Source organism: Cryptotermes secundus, unplaced genomic scaffold (genome assembly GCF_002891405.2).
Source record: "Cryptotermes secundus unplaced genomic scaffold, Csec_1.0 scaffold91, whole genome shotgun sequence".
NCBI classification, from domain to species: domain Eukaryota; kingdom Metazoa; phylum Arthropoda; class Insecta; order Blattodea; family Kalotermitidae; genus Cryptotermes; species Cryptotermes secundus.
The window spans coordinates 53,020-68,825 of NW_019733318.1; the positions used below are offsets into that span (position 1 = coordinate 53,020).

General features: G+C 40.1%; 2 protein-coding genes across 2 annotated transcripts in view; one reads left to right on the forward strand and one right to left on the reverse strand.

Annotated features, from left to right (window-relative positions):
* LOC111867882 (ATP-binding cassette sub-family F member 1) overlaps positions 1-4,705 on the forward strand; it is a 44,031-nt gene extending 39,326 nt beyond the window's left edge. Inside the window, exon 11 of the mRNA XM_023858084.2 lies at positions 1,926-4,705. Within this exon, the coding sequence (XP_023713852.1) occupies positions 1,926-2,113 (188 nt within the window). The 3' untranslated portion in view covers positions 2,114-4,705. The remainder of the gene's footprint in view (positions 1-1,925) is intronic.
* A 1,373-nt stretch (positions 4,706-6,078) lies between these two features.
* Positions 6,079-8,947, reverse strand: LOC111867875. The gene is made up of 2 exons (XM_023858078.1): positions 8,740-8,947; positions 6,079-6,227 (listed from the first exon to the last, which is right to left on the reverse strand). Exons 1-2 carry the CDS (start codon positions 8,945-8,947, stop codon positions 6,079-6,081), a joined length of 357 nt encoding a protein of 118 aa, XP_023713846.1.
* Positions 8,948-15,806: the final 6,859 nt, after the last annotated feature.

The following is a 15,806-nucleotide window of genomic DNA, read 5'->3' on the forward strand; positions in this document are numbered from 1 at the left end:
ATTTCTCTTGATGGAAGAGATGAGTGGCTTCCATGACTTGTTGAGACTGAACCCTGTTTCCTTGTTCATGTTGTTTGGATGGAGCTCGATCTCAACGGCCTCCAGGATTATGCGATCTAGGTACCGGCTCTTGCTGGTGATTATGGCGGTTTTGTGAAACTGGATACGGTGGTCTAGATCGATGCTGTGTTCAGCTACGGCTGACTTGTCCGGATGTTCTAATCGTATATGCCGTTGATGTTCTTTCAACCTGGTGTCCACAGAACGGCCCGTCTGCCCGATGTAGACCTTGCCGCACTCACATGGAATTCTGTAAATTCCCGGTGTCCTCAGTCCCAGGTGATCCTTGACAGGCCGGAGGAAATTAGATATTTTCTTTGGGGGCAGGCCAACTGATTTCATGTTGTGTCGGGACAGCACTCTGCTGATCCTGTTGAATATAGTCCCGACAAAGGGCAAGAAGGCGACAGTTTCTCTGCGGTCATCAGGTTGATTGCTGTTGGGATGGCGGTTGAGGGCCCTGTGGATCTGCCGGTCGTTATAGCCATTGCATTTGAAGATGTCCTTCAGGAACTCCAACTCCGCACGCAGACTCTCTTGATCGCACAGAGCTCTGGCCCTATGTACCAGTGTGGACAGAGCTGCCTGTTTACTGGAAGGGTGATGATGGGATTTGGCATTGAGATAGAGGTTTGTGTGTGTGGGTTTGCGGTATTGTCATCGCCGTGAAAACCTCAAAAATTACATGTACCATATTTGTTGGTCTGTCCAGACAAATACTGGGATAGTTCATTGAAATAGGTCACGACTGCTTCAATGCCCTTTCCATTCATCAGTTATAAACTCCAGCTTATCTTACCAATGCTACATAACCACAACAGTTAGTTAGTTATTAGAGAGGGTGGGTTTCCCCATGCACTTAGACCTGTAGTGGTCCATTGTGCTTCCCTCTATGATTTCTACCAGCCTCTATATCCTACCGGTATTGGTGCTTACCATCAGTTCTGCCCAGCCAGCGAGATCGGCTCTACTGGCTGAGAAGTACCTATAATGCTTCCTCCATCTACCGGAGGTATTAGTGACTGCTGTCGGGCGGCAAACGTCTGCAGTTTTGCTCAGTGACCTCCTTTGGAGGTATGAGGTTCTTTTACGTGCCATAAAGCTACGACACGGGACCCACGGCTTAAAGTCCCTCCCGGAGGACTTGTTCCCTGAATTTTTCCGCTCTTAAAAATTCGACGACCTCCGCCGGGTATTTGAACCCATGTACTACGAGTCATGAGGTGGGAACGTTACCTCTAGACTACGGAGGCCACTAACCACAACAGTTAACAGAGTATTAAAAATAAACCAAGAGTCATTTTTGCATTTAGTATAGTTGGTTGCGGGACTATACTACAAGCCGGAAGGTTGCGGGTTCAATTCCCAATGAGGTCATTGGATTTTTCAGTTGACCTAATCCTTCCAGCTGCACTATGGCCCTGGGGTCAACTCAGCCTCTAACAGAAATGAGAACCAGGAATCTTCCTGGGGGTAAAGGGTGGCTGGCTGGTGTGTAAAGCTGACAACCTCACCGCCATCTGTGAGCCGACTGTCTAGGAAATGTGGAAGTCTCGACGTCCTGCAACCTTATGGGCCTCCACAGCCTGTTACAAAGGATAGCTTTACCTTCACACTGTTACAGCAGTGTTAAAACTTGTGTATTTGAAATCTTGTTCCAAAGTTATGTATAATGCAAACTGTATTTTTCTTTTTGTTACATAATTCTCATTTACATAAATTTACACTTTCCTTGAGTCTACGTTTATTTTAGGCAGCCCCATAAATTGTAAAATCAAGGTTTCATTGTGTGATGTTCTGATGTCTGATGATGGTTCCATTCCATGTTCATAACTTTGTTCTCTAATCTGTAATTTTCTCAATAGGTGTAATAATAGTTTCCCATGATGAGCGGCTGATACGAGAAACTGACTGCACACTCTGGGTAATAGAAGATCAGACAATCAATGAAGTTGATGGAGATTTTGACGATTACAGGAAAGAACTGCTGGACAGTTTGGGAGAAGTTATCAATAGCCCAAGTATAGCAGCGAATGCAGCCGTCAAACAGTAGCTAGACATAACTGCTCTTTTTCAACAGAACTGATAAATCACTTTACAAAACTGGAAAAACATGGTTGGTATTCAGTTTTTGCTGTTACTGAAGTCAGGATTTACTCGAGCCTAGATTACAGTACCCCAAGTAACACTGCAAGTATAAATACAGAAGATTGTCTAATATGGATTAAATAAGCAGGAGTTTATTACAGTAAGTGCAGCTTTAAATAATGTCATAACAAACATGAACTTCAATACCTGATATAACAGAAGTTGTGAGAAAGAACACATTGCCTCCTACTCTCTAAAATGATTCCATCTTTGTAGACAATCTGGCCAAACTATAGAATGATCTGATTACACCATCCAGTGTGACTCAAAAGTATATTTATATACATATGATGCCTTTATATGTTTCGGTCATGACCATCTTCAGGAGGCAAATAACACTTGAGGAAACTATTACATAAGTCATAGTACATCAAGTTCAGAGTTGTCCAGAGTTTTATATATAAAGATTTTAAGTTAAGCTAAAATGTGGTGAGTTAAAATACTGTCACATATAGGGGGGTATGCGTGATGAAATGATGGGTTCTAGCTCAGATGATTGGATTTATTAACAACACAGAATCTTAACCAACTGTATAAAAAAAAACACTGCCCAGACATCCAAGGGCAGCAGTCTACCCAATCTCCCGTAGATAGAAGGGGCATGAAGATGTGAACCTTAAGTGGTTTAAGATTTTAAATATTAAGAATTTTATTAATATTTTAACTCACCCCATTTTAGTTTAACTTAAAACCTTTATATATAAAACTCTGGACACATTTTAAATTGATGCACTATGATTTATGTAATAGTTTCCTCAAGAGTTAATTGCCTTCTGAAGATGACCATGAATTGACCAAAACATGTATATAAATATACTTCTGAGTCATACTGGACTCAAATCATTCTATAGTACTGACTAGTGTGACAGACCAAGAATGAATAAAGTTAAATCTGGCCAAACTTAAAAAAGAAATTAAGAATCACACAATTTATGGAACTTTCTACACAAAACTTTGAGAAGTAACCTCAAATATTTGTGCTTCATACAGCATTTCTGACAGCATTGATTCTTATTAAATTTATGTTTTTTAATACAAATGTATTATGAAATTAAATATTTACTTTATAACTTGTTCGAAACATAATTTTAATGTAATATATATCATGTGAAATAAATACGAAGGTTGCGTTAGGACAAGAAGTAAAATTTTAATCCTGATTGGTTGATGTAGACTAAAGTCTTTTTCTTTTTTCTTTTTGCTGTTCTTATTAAGATTTCATCAGAATCAGACAAAGGAGTTACGCATATTTGCTTATGGAAGGTCTAAAAAGTGTGGAGCTATTTGGAGAATTTCAGAGGTTAATGTCAGTTGCAGGCTGATTAATTTCATTGTAAGGGCCAAATTAGTCTCATTAGCTATGTCCTGCCTTCCCTGTGGCCTGTCTTATGATTATAAAAACTGAAAACCATTGTTCTATGGGAACAGTGGTGTTCAAACATACAGTACAATAATACAAGGCTGCCAGGTACGACTACAAGTTAAACCTTTCCAATCAAGTAGAAAATGCGTTTTGCATGCAATTCATAGCCAATGAAGGCCGCGTGGCCTTGACTGCATCAGGCTCATGGGGGTAAGAAGAAACAGAAGATAAACTGATCACACTCCATTCAGCTGTTGTGCAGCAGAGAAAGAATAAAGTTATACTACTTCAGAAGTGGTGAGCGCAGTTATCAGCCAGGATATCAAATACCCTGACTGAAAATTTCTCTGCTTTTCCTCAGAGCCTCCAGATGAATGCCGGAATAGTACCTAAAAACAGGTGTAAGGTTTAAGAGGTGTTGATTTATGAAAGGAGTGGTAAAGCATTCTGGAACTGTCTCAGTTTGATGTTCTGTGGGACAACGAAATGAGAACGGCTGTGTGGAGAAATCTGTAAATTCTTTCAGTGCACATAGGGACATCAGAATGCAAAATCATACCTAAAAGTGGATGATGACCTAACTGAAAATAAATCTCTTACATTTTTTATACCTGGAGAAATATTTTAGACCAGCACTGAAAAGGAAATCTGTTATTGTAAATTTAAAAATAAATTAATAACATTCCATAGCAGAACACTGGATTTCTGTTCAGGCAGTTAATAAATGTCCCAGGAAAAAGTATTTCCCTTTCAGCGGATAGATGTTAGAAGGTTAAACATGTTCCAGACAGTTTGTCATCCTTCACTTCTGAAGTGTCATCCATGTAAGCCATATAAAACTAACATTTAGCAACCTCTAGTAGGACATATATATCACTGTGCAGGTTGGTATGGTGCCAGTGCTGTAGACTTGTATTTGGGAGGTGCTTGGTTCAAATCTCAGCTGGGACATTGCCCAGACTCATTTTCCACAGGGTTGCCAAGTGAATGCCAGGATAATACAGTGATTAGGCCACAATTCATATTCACTAGTCATCCTGCTATTCGACACTGTAAAGTGTGAGATACTGACAAGCTCCTGCAGTAAATCACAAAGACATGCTTACTGCTGTAATGAAACAAAAAAAAAAAAAAGTAAATTGATTATATGCTCTTGAAGTGAACTGGATTATGTGAGAACAAACTGTCACGTTTAGCAAGGATGACAATGATGTTATTAAAAGGGGACATATTATTAACGTCATCATTATTCATATCAAAGCTAACTATGAGTTGCTCACACTGCCATTTAAAAGAAGAAACTTAGCTGTTGTCACAATCCTATAAGAGACGGAACCAGTTGGCGGCAGTTCCAGGTGCAGTTTATAAAGCCTTCCTACCCACTGCACAGACTTTCAGCACTTATGTTGTATTTATATAATGTCAATGTATAATCCACTAACAAAAGTAAATTTAGCTTCATTGGAGGCTCGAGAATTTGCAGGAGACAAAAGAATTCCTCTGTCGTACTTTCTCATGTATGAGGGGCAGTCAAATGAAAACAGGTCAGAAGCCAAAACATATTAACATTTCTTACCTCAAAAGTAATCTCCAAAACTCTTAATACATTATCCCACTTGGAGATAAAACGGTCAATCCCATCCTTTAAATGGCTTGTGGGCTGTCTACGGAACCACATCTTTACCCAGCCACACGTCTTTGTCCAATGCAAACTGATGTCCACGAATTTCTCTCTTCAGGTCTCCAAAAATGTGAAAATCACATGGGGAGAGATCTGGGCTGTAGGGGGGATGTTGAAGCACTTCCCAACCAAATGTCTATAGCGTATTCCTCACAGAGTTGGCAGTGTGGGGGCGTGCATTATCATGAAGAAGAATCATGCCGTTCGATCGCATTCCAGAGCGTTTTGACTTTATGGCATGTCTCAGTTTCTGCAAAGTGTCTTCATAGCTCTCGGGTTCAAAATGGTGGCACCAAGTTTCATCCCTAGTGGCAATACAGGACAGAAAAGCATACTCTTCCTTGTGGTATTGTTGCAAGTGACCCAGTGATGCAGCCATTCTCTGAGTCTTCTGTTCCTCTGTGAGTTGATGTGGAACCCACTGTGCACAGATTTTGCGGTACAGCAGGCGTTTTGTCACAATGGTGTGTATGGAACCATGACTTATTCCCATCAAGAGACTAATTTCTTCCACAGTGATCCATTGGTTTGCCTGGATATGACCATCCAGGGCAGCAATAACATCAGGAGTGATGACACGATGAGCCTGTCCTGGGCAAGCATCATCTTGCAGTGATGCACGTCCCTCTTGGAATCTCTTATGCCACGCCAGCACAGGCGAATGTGACATGCGACGATGAATTTCTCATCATACTCCTTCAGCAGTCAAACAGCGCACTACACTTCGCTGTTCTTTACCCGCCTCCATTACTGATGTTGGACGAACACACGTAGTGCTAACCTTACTTCCAGCACAATACACACACGACTAGTGTGCAAGGTCACGTCACTGTGCTTTCCCAAGTCCCCACCACATGTCTGTACCGTAAGCAAATTCCAGTGTTACCAACTTGTGCACCATGTGAGTTATGCATGGTGACCCATTTTCATTTGACTGACCCTCATAAATTGCTATAAATGGTAATGTAACATAGCCTGTAAGTTATATTTTGGAAATTCCTGGAACTTATATTAAAATTAAGTCTGAAATACTGTAATTTTATGTCATATTGAACTGCTGTTTTAGTTTATGTCAATGAAATGTGGAACTATTTTATATACACAGTAAGTTGTTAATATCACTTGATTACTTGTATATCATTGAAATAAATATATTGAGAGGATGTTTTTTTTTTCTTAAATATTCAACAGGAAAATGAAATAAAATCACAGATTTGATCTATAGAAATGCATGCTGTAACAGTCGATTTATTTTTCAAGAGATTCAAATTTGATTGTTTTTGTGTGAAAGCTCGAAGTGGGAACATGTTCGCGCTTATTTATTGCTGCAGAAAATCGCGTTTTCTGTATTCTGCAGAACAGAGCCAGTCCAGCCATGTGATCAAGCAGAAGAGCTGCTGACAGTTGAAAGTGAGTTGTCTGTGATGTACAGTAATATGCTCAACTGTTTAGACTTAATGAAAAACTAAACTGTCAGCACGTCTTCAGTACATACATACATACATTTAAACCATAGTGGCTGCTATCAGAAGTTGACTTTCTGATGTGCTGTTTCACATGTTGTGGTCGTTATTGGGTTCATCTCAGATTGAAATTAAATTTGCACCAGACAATAAGTATTTGTAATTCTGTGGCTGTGTGGGGTAACTGTTGGATTTGTGGAGAACCTTGTTATAATACAGTAAATCCTTGCTAATCCAGATTAGTGAAGCAAAATGTAACCCTAAAAGACAAAAAAAACTTAAAGAACACCAATAAATGGGGAATATCAGTGTAGAGCCTTTATTTAAAAACCATGAAAACATGATACATTTATTCATCGAAGACTCAGAAGTTGTATTTGTTTTTGAATGTAATAATGCAGGTTTGAAGAAACTGTCTCAAGTTTTGTCTGAACAGATGAGTGACTCATCTGCCTTCCTACAAGTCATGTGTCTTTTAAAAAGTATGTACTCAACTGTGACCAGCATTTTTCATATTTTGATCCAGATTAACTGTAACTGGATTATGAGGGGTTTACTGTACTCTTAGTAATTAACATACTTTAGAAAAAGAATCTTCAAGCATACATTGAAAAATCTACAGAGTGCTTTATCACAGAAATAAAGTACATTATGTTTCCTGTTTGTTATTTCCAGTAGTTATAAAAGTACCTGAGAGACATATGATTGTATAAATGTTTGTATGGAGACCCCCAGATACAGTCTGTGTTAACCTTTCTGGCTTCTGCCCACCTAGTCAAACCCATAAAATCCTTTTTTCAGGTACAGCTCTTGGGATGGTGAATTAATGAGCCAGAACTTTAACCACTGTTAACAGTTGTGAAGTTTTGTTGTCCAGATGGTAGTACTATGCAAGATACAGTATCCAGTTTTTCTCCACTGCATGTGCTCAGGTGGCAGCTGATATCCCACTAAGTAGTCTCAAGTGTACATGTGTAAATAAGCATTTTTTTTCAGCTTGAATAGGTCAGAATCTCAGCAATATGGTGCACATACAATATTAATAATAGCTTAACAACAGAATCATAATTTTTTCTTAAATAATGAAGATTTTCCATTGTAAAAAATATTATAAGTTATATAACTGAACAGGAACTATGCAGGTTTGATTACACCACAGCAGATAAAACTTGCCCAGGCAAGTGGCTAAATAAATGTTACACTAGGGAACTTTTCTGTTGCAAAGGGTTCTGACAGTGGTGTATAATACATGGGATCAATGAGTTTTTGGACTTTGTCCATCATCTAGTATTCAGAAGAACAGATTCCAGAAACTGGTTATGTTTCTGTCCCCATTAGAAAGAACTAACCTCAATTACATGCAGTGATTGAAGTTAGCTCTTTCTAATGGACCCAACAGTGTCGGTGCCCCCCCCCCTCACCTGAGGATGGAAATAGATCAATTTCTGAAATGTCATGTTGCTTAGAGTACCAGGTGACTGATAAAGTCAAAAAAAAATCAGTAATCCCTAGAAAAACTAATACAGTGGTTCCCAAAGTCGACTGTACCACCCCCTGGGCGGCAGTGGGATTACGAAGGGGGCCACTATGAGGCAAGAGGGTGGAACTGTTATCACTTCACCAGGCCCATCACATTAAAAATTTACTAATAGTGGAAGTAATTACTAAATGCAGTATCTTATTACATTGTTATCATCTTGCTTAGTGGGTTGTGCTAACTGCTGTTCTGAAGAATGCACTTTATAGGGTAGGGTAGGGGGCTCTGGGGATGAGTTTATGGAATCAAGGGGGTGGTGGCCCAGAAAAATTTGTGAACCACTGGGCTAATACAATTCCATAGTCTTGTAAAATACAGTGCCATCAGTTTCTTACTGCATACATGTCAGGTCACTATCTAAATTTAATAACAAGGTACAGTATAAAAAATACAAAAATAGCAAATACAAAAAGATAAAGAATATAATAATTATGCCTGCCTTTTGAAATTCGCAACACTCTGCCCATGGTGTTCCCTAAAAACCCACCAGTCTTCTCAAAGTCATCATCCACCTCACGCAATAATCTGTCTTGATATTTCACTTCATCGCCGATATTTAATGACAGTGATTTCAGCATCTGTACTTTGCCTTTCAGCTCATCAGCCAGGGCATCATTCTGTTGTTCCACTGTGTCCTGATCACTGTACTGCGAGAGTGGTTGATAGTAGTGACCACTTCCGTTAGCCCTCCTCATTCTGCTGCCTTGAATGCCTGTTACTTATGGTGAAAATTTACCCTGATGCAATCCACAATCCTGAAAACAAGGCCATGAACCTAAATTGGTGAACAGTTTTGAGTTGTAACATTCCAGTCTTCTGAGTTATGATGCCATGTACAGAGTTTACCATTCTGAAGGAACATTTAGCCTTGGTCTGCATTCTCCAAAATAATGATACCCACCTACTAGACTACACGGCATCATAACCTGCAAAACTACAATATGAATCATCACTCTCATGGAAACCTCAAATCATGTAAAACAGAAGAGCTCATTCTGTTGCACTGTATGTTTTTACGTATTGATTTCTGTCATTCATGCAAATTATACTGGAAGTTTTTAAAATTAAATTTTTAAAACTCTTAATTATTATTTCACTTTATTTGTCCTATTTTCCACAACATGTTTTGGCCTGTGACCACCATCAGGTGTGCTAAAATTGTTTTGGTGAAACTGTTGCCCTTTATATGTTCTAACACTCTTCACCCCAATTTTATGATTCAATTAAAAATTCTGAGGTATAATTTCCATTTCATGTGCAGTGTGTGTTGGTGGTTGCTGCTGTCCCCCCTCCCCCAGTTCTGTTGTGTATTTTAAAGTGCACTGAAGACAAACATGAATACATGGAAATAAAAAGGATGCTCTCAACAGGCATATATGTATAAAAGTAAAGCTATCCCTGTAACAGGCAGTGGAGGCCCACAGGGTTGTGAGACATCAAGACTCCCACATTTTCTAGACAATCAGCTCACAGATGGCAGTCAGGTTGTTAGCCTTACACACTGGCTACCTTTTACCTCCAGGAAGATTCCTGATATTCATTTCTGTTAGAGATTGGGCCAATCCCAGGGCCCACAGTGCGGCTGGAAGGGTTAGGTCAATTGAAAAATCCATTGACCTCCTTGGGAATCGAACCCACGACCTTCCAGCTTGTAACATAGTGCCTCAACCAACTACGCTACCATGTGCCCCTATATATATATTGTCACATGTCTGGGGTCCGTGATTTAAAAATATTGGGGTTCTGGATTGGATTTACTTACACTCATTTTACAACCTCTCTTGTTCACAATCAATTATAACGCTATCTCTAATCTACCCACTTCATAAATCACTATGGCATGCTCCCTTCTCGTCCTTGTACTCTCAATTGAACTGTTCAGTCGGAGTCAGAGTTACATTGTGACTGATGGTCAGTCAGTAAGTCTTGGTGTCGAGCTCCATTTGGGGCTCATGACCAGACATTAATTATTATCGTTTCACAGTTACGGTCTTGTTTCTGTGGGGCGCCTTCTCTGACGAGAGGACGGGTCTGTCTTTTGTATATGCTGCTGGCTCCTGCCAGTGCAGTCTTTCTCGGGTCCAAGTCCCTTGGGACTCGCGACCATATTTTACTATCTCAGAATTGAGACTTGAGAGAGAGAGAGAAAGACACACACACACTTACGGATCATCTTCAAAGGGAACATCAATACTTATTCGGAAACCACCATCACAGTAGGTGTTCTGATTGTTAAACTACATACACACATAATGCCTGGAATACACAATGTACACAATATTCAACTTTTCACAATCACAGCAGCCTTCCTGGTATCAAAATTTTTAATTTTTTAAAAAATTTAGCTTACCCGGACTTAAATATATTTAACAGACACGGACAAACAGAAATGGAAATATACAAAAAAAACATGACAACAGACACAACAATAAATAATAAATCATGCCACCCTAAAGAACAAAAATTGCTAGCATATAAAAACTGGATACACAGACCTGTTACACTACCCCCCTCTGAGGAAAACGCTAAAAACAAAGAATTAAACACTATCACTAATATAACACTAAACAATGGCTATAGAAAGGAAGACATCACACACCTATACAACAAACTTACGCGAAAGACGGGTAACCTGGATAATAAAGACAAAAAAAGAACAAAATGAGTCACTTCTACTTATACAGGAAATTACATATGAAAAATCACAAAACTATTCAAAAACACTAACATAAAGACAGCCTTCAGAACAGCCAACACAATAGGTAAACTAATACATGAAAAACGAGAAATAAACCCCTAAGAACAAAGTGGGATATCATCTCGAACTGTTATTCTGGGAACCACATTATATAAATTCGGGGCGGATCCAACAGAAAACGCCGTTTCCTAGCAATTCCTTTACTGTTATGAAGGTGTGTTTACATCGCTGTTGCATTCAAACTGCAATTCTATTGTTGCCTGCATATTCATCGCTGCGAGAATGTTTACTGAGTTGTTGCCCCGCAACGTGTCTACAATTGTCACGTGATGAAGTGTGACTAGATTGGTAATTGAATTTATTGAACTTCTCTAGCTGATAAATATTTTCAGTAATACTGTCACGTGTTACCTGTGTGTTTCTCTAGTTGATAAATATTTTCAGTAATATTGTCGCATGTTAACTATGCGTTTCCCTGGTAACCTACTTCTGAGAAACCAGTTATCACGTGTCTCCTAGGTAACGCGACGAATAACTGCACGTGGGTCTCGGATTTAGCGAATATTTATCGAACACACTTTTTACACACTCAAATACAGTTATTATCACGTCCAGTATCACACTTGTCCTTGTACCGTTTTTCTCGGTGTCTTTTACCGTTAAAATGCATTATTCCACTGTTTGAATAAATCGTCCTAGGCAACGGTCTGTTGGTATTCGATTTGTCGCTGTGGGACCTCAGCAATTTCCGTTGTAACCGTTGCTCAGCGACGGACGACATATAACGCGTTACAATATATTATTGCTTTCTGTCTTGAATACCTGGAGCAAATAAAACTCCGCGTTGTCAGTATTTCTGTTATATAGACAAAACTCTTAATTATCCTGTAATCATAGAGTCCGTGGAAAGCAGTGTAAAATTAATTCAAAGACTTATTTAAGTTTCTTGTTCTCTCTTTGATGTTCAACATAATATGAGGTTAAAGAATGTGATGAAATTATAGCTGAAACAAAAAATGCTCAGTCAAAACAATACTTTTTTATTAATTTATGCTCGTCATGTTCCATTTGAGTATGACCTTCTTTTCTAGATTTTCGTACATTCCTACAGATGTACTATTACATTTTCAGGTAACGGTTTGAAAAAAAGTTTTCAGTTTTAAAAATAACTTCAGCTGCACCATATTGGGTCACTGTATCCCTTTTACTTAAAAGATAAGCTTCATGAGACAAGAGTATCATTATCTATTCTATATCTACCATTCTCGAACATCATAAGCAGTTCGCTCGGTACGCCCGTTAAGTTCATTTTGCATTTACATTCACTTCATACTATGTCTCTATGATCATAACTTCGTTTTAAAACAGATCACATTGCAAAGAAATCATTCAAAACTCACGGAATTTAAGTCCTTACCCTTTCGTGTCAAAACATATGATACCATATGTAACGTGAATATTTCATTCAGAAACTCTTTCTTACCTTCCAACACGCAGTATTACGTTATATGAGATGTTTATCATAAATGACAGATTTCGCTACGTAATACAGAAAGCATTATATGTCCTTTTCTCTGTGGCGAATGCCGACCGATACGGACTGCTTTGCATACACGTCAGATACCATCAAAAAACCAGAAACCACGTCATCTACACACTGCCCGGGTGTACTCAGCAACACCCGCGGCAACTAGCGACGGCCCTCGTAAACATGAGACCAAACACAATATTAAGAAAGACCTTTCACTTCGCTGTTTCAACCACTGAATAATAGGAGTGTGGCTTTCGGGCTTACACTAATTTTGCGATATTATCAAGGTATGTATGAATGAATGAATGTACGAGGGGGTACCCAAAAGAAACCGAACTTATTTTTTTTTAAACTTATTTATTCAAATTTTAAGCACAAACCTTCAATCCCCTTCAAAGTAATCTCCACTTACACTAATACACTTGTCTAATCTTTTATTCCATTTTTCAAAACATTGTCTAAATTCATCTTTTGAGATGCTTGACAGCGCCTCCGTCGTTTTTTTCTTCACCTCAGCAACATCAGCAAAACGCTTTCCATTCATGTCTCTTTTCATTCGAGGAAACAAAAAAAAGTTTTGATCATTTCGGGACTCTTCTTTCAAAGCACAGCATGCTTCCACGCGACCTTGTTTTTGTTCAGCAGTCAGCAGTCGTGACACGAATTTCGCAGCCACCCTTTTCATTCCCAAATCTTCTGTCAAAATTCGCTGAACTGAGCTCCAAGTCACTCCCGACAGCTCCACAATTTCTTCAATGGTCCGTCGTCGATCTTCCTTGATGATTTCACGAATTTTTTCAACATTTTCATGTGTTCGGGCCGTGGAAGGACTAAGAACGAGGTTTGTCATCCATTGACATTTCACCATTTTTGAAACGGGAAAACCACTCAAACACTTGAGTTTTCCCCACAGCATCGTCCTTGTACGCCGTTTTTAACATTTCAAGAGTTTCTGTTCCACTTTTCCAGAGCAAAAAGCAGAATTTCACCGCCGCACGCTGTTCACAAATATCAGCCATTGCAAAAACGACGATCACACAAAAGAGTTGTCACTATAAACTCTGCCGAAACTAGTCCTTACCTTCTGAAGCAATGCTAGTCGCCTTATCGACTCAGGAATGTTAGCTCCATGCGCTCATAGCGGCAAAACGCGGTACTACAAAAGCTCTGCCCACAAAAAAATTAGTTTGGTTTCTTTTGGGTACCCCATCGTATAAGGGGTGGGCCTTCTTGGTCTTTGCACCGCGACCACAGTGACCTACTGTGACTCCCCTTCTGATTATCCCCTCAACAATGCTGCGCGTCGAATGAAGCGTAGGATTTTGTACGTGGGGACGTTGAAATAGTCACTTGGTTCCATAAAATATTGACCCCATTGATGCAATCTTAAATAAGCTAAGGCCTCACATTCGCACAGGATTAGCGTGGCTGTTTCGTTTTCTTCTTGACACCTCTCACAAGTGGGACTACCACTTAATCCCAGTTTGAAGAGCTGACTTTTAAGGTGACAGTGTCCTGTAAGTAGCCCCGGCACCCATCGTAGCTGGTTCCTCTTTAACTTCAACAGTTCCTTCGCTCTTTTAGTAGAGGGTCCTCGAATGAGTCCGTTTGCTTGCCCGAGTCCAGTCAAGGATCCCCTGTATTTCTTGTGATTCAAGTGTCCAGTCCCTGATTGTCTTTTTGGCGACTCTTATAGATATGCCACAGGCTGGTTCAGGTCCTATGAACGGATTTTCAGCTCCAGTCTTGTCCAATTAGTATGCTATTTCGCTTCCAGCAATACCCTCATGCCCCGGGACCCATACCAGTTTCCCCTGTTATGTTTGGCCGGTTCCATGAGAGTTTGGTGGCAATCCCAGACCAATTTTGAGTTGATGTGGTATTTGTCGAGCGCTTTAAGTGCAGATTGGTTGTCAGATAGAACGTATATGTTCCTATTTCAGTAATTCCTGTCTAAATTCTCCATAATACATGCCTTAATGGCATATACTTCTGCCTTGAATACTGTCGTGTACTGTCCAAGGCTGAAACTAAGTTTCAGCCTCGTGCCATAGCAGAACACACCAGCTCCAGTGCCCTTATTTATCTTGGAACCATCTGTACACCAGGTCAGTCGCCATTCTCTACCGGGCCGAAACCCGTCTTCCCATTTACTCCTGTCGGGATATCTGAATGAATGGTTTTTCATATACATGTCTCAGTATCATTTGTCAGACCCCATTTGTAATATGGGTTCTTTTTTCGTGTCCTGAGTTATGTATGCATGTCCGAAACTATCGGATTTAGTTTTCCATTGATCATTGCACTGGAGACGGTAGATTCCTGCCCTGGCCTCTGCCTCCAACTGTAGATGCAGTGGGGGGAGTCCAAAGAGTGTCTCCAGTGCAGCTGTTGGAGATGTTCGAATTGCTCCTGTGATACCCAAGCAAGCCAACCTTTGCAATTTGCTAAGTTCTGCCCTGCTTGTCTTGAGTTTAACTCTGGGCCACCATACTGTGGTGCTGTATGTAATTATGGGTCTTACAACCACAGTGTATATCCAATGCACAACGTGCGGCTGCTGTCCCCAAGTTTTACCAGACATGCTTTTGCATGTCCAAGAAGCCTTATAGGATTTATTGATGACCTTGTCCAGCTGCTTTTTCCATGTCAGTCTCTTGTCTAATACTAGAACAAGGTACTTGACAATGCTGGAGAGCTGGAGCATCATATTGAAGAGGGTCGGTTCCTTAAGGCCCTTAATATTTCTCTTCCTGGTAAGAGGTATAATCACCGTCTTATTAGGTTTGATGAAAAGGCTTGGTCTTTCACACCATCGTTGAACCGTGTACAGAGCTGTTTGAAGACGCTCTGATATTGTCGAAAGGAATTTCCCCATTACGAGGATTGCTATGTCATCAATATCCCACTGTATAATACCTATCATCATTAAGTCCCCACAGGAGATCGTCATCGACCAGGCTCCACAGCAGGGGTGAGAGCACGCCCCCCTGTGAACACCGCCTAGACGCGGACGCCCCCAGGGTCTCTCCTGATAGTGTGGCAACTATGGGTCTACTTTCCAGCATAGCACTGATCCACCTGCATATTGCAAGCTCTATGCCATGCTTTCCAGCAGCCTGTTTGATTACATCAAATGAGGTTCTATCAAAAGGTCTCTCTATATCAATGCATGCTCCTAAGGCAATATCATCGTGTTCAATCGCACTTTCTATGCGTGTTACCACATTATGTAGTGCGTTTTCGGTAGATTTGCCTGTTTGGTAGGCATGCTGGTTTCGGTATAGAGGATGTGTCTCTGATATGCCTATCCGCTATTTTTTCC

Excerpts from the sequence above, each read along its gene's own strand:
- LOC111867875 (XM_023858078.1), bottom strand. The coding sequence starts at position 8,947 with ATGAGGAGGGCTAACGGAAGTGGTCACTACTATCAACCACTCTCGCAG. Across the intron at positions 6,228-8,739 it reads TGATGACTTTGAGAAGACTG|GCTATGTTACATTACCATTT; the intron begins GTGGGTTTTTAG and ends TATAACTTACAG.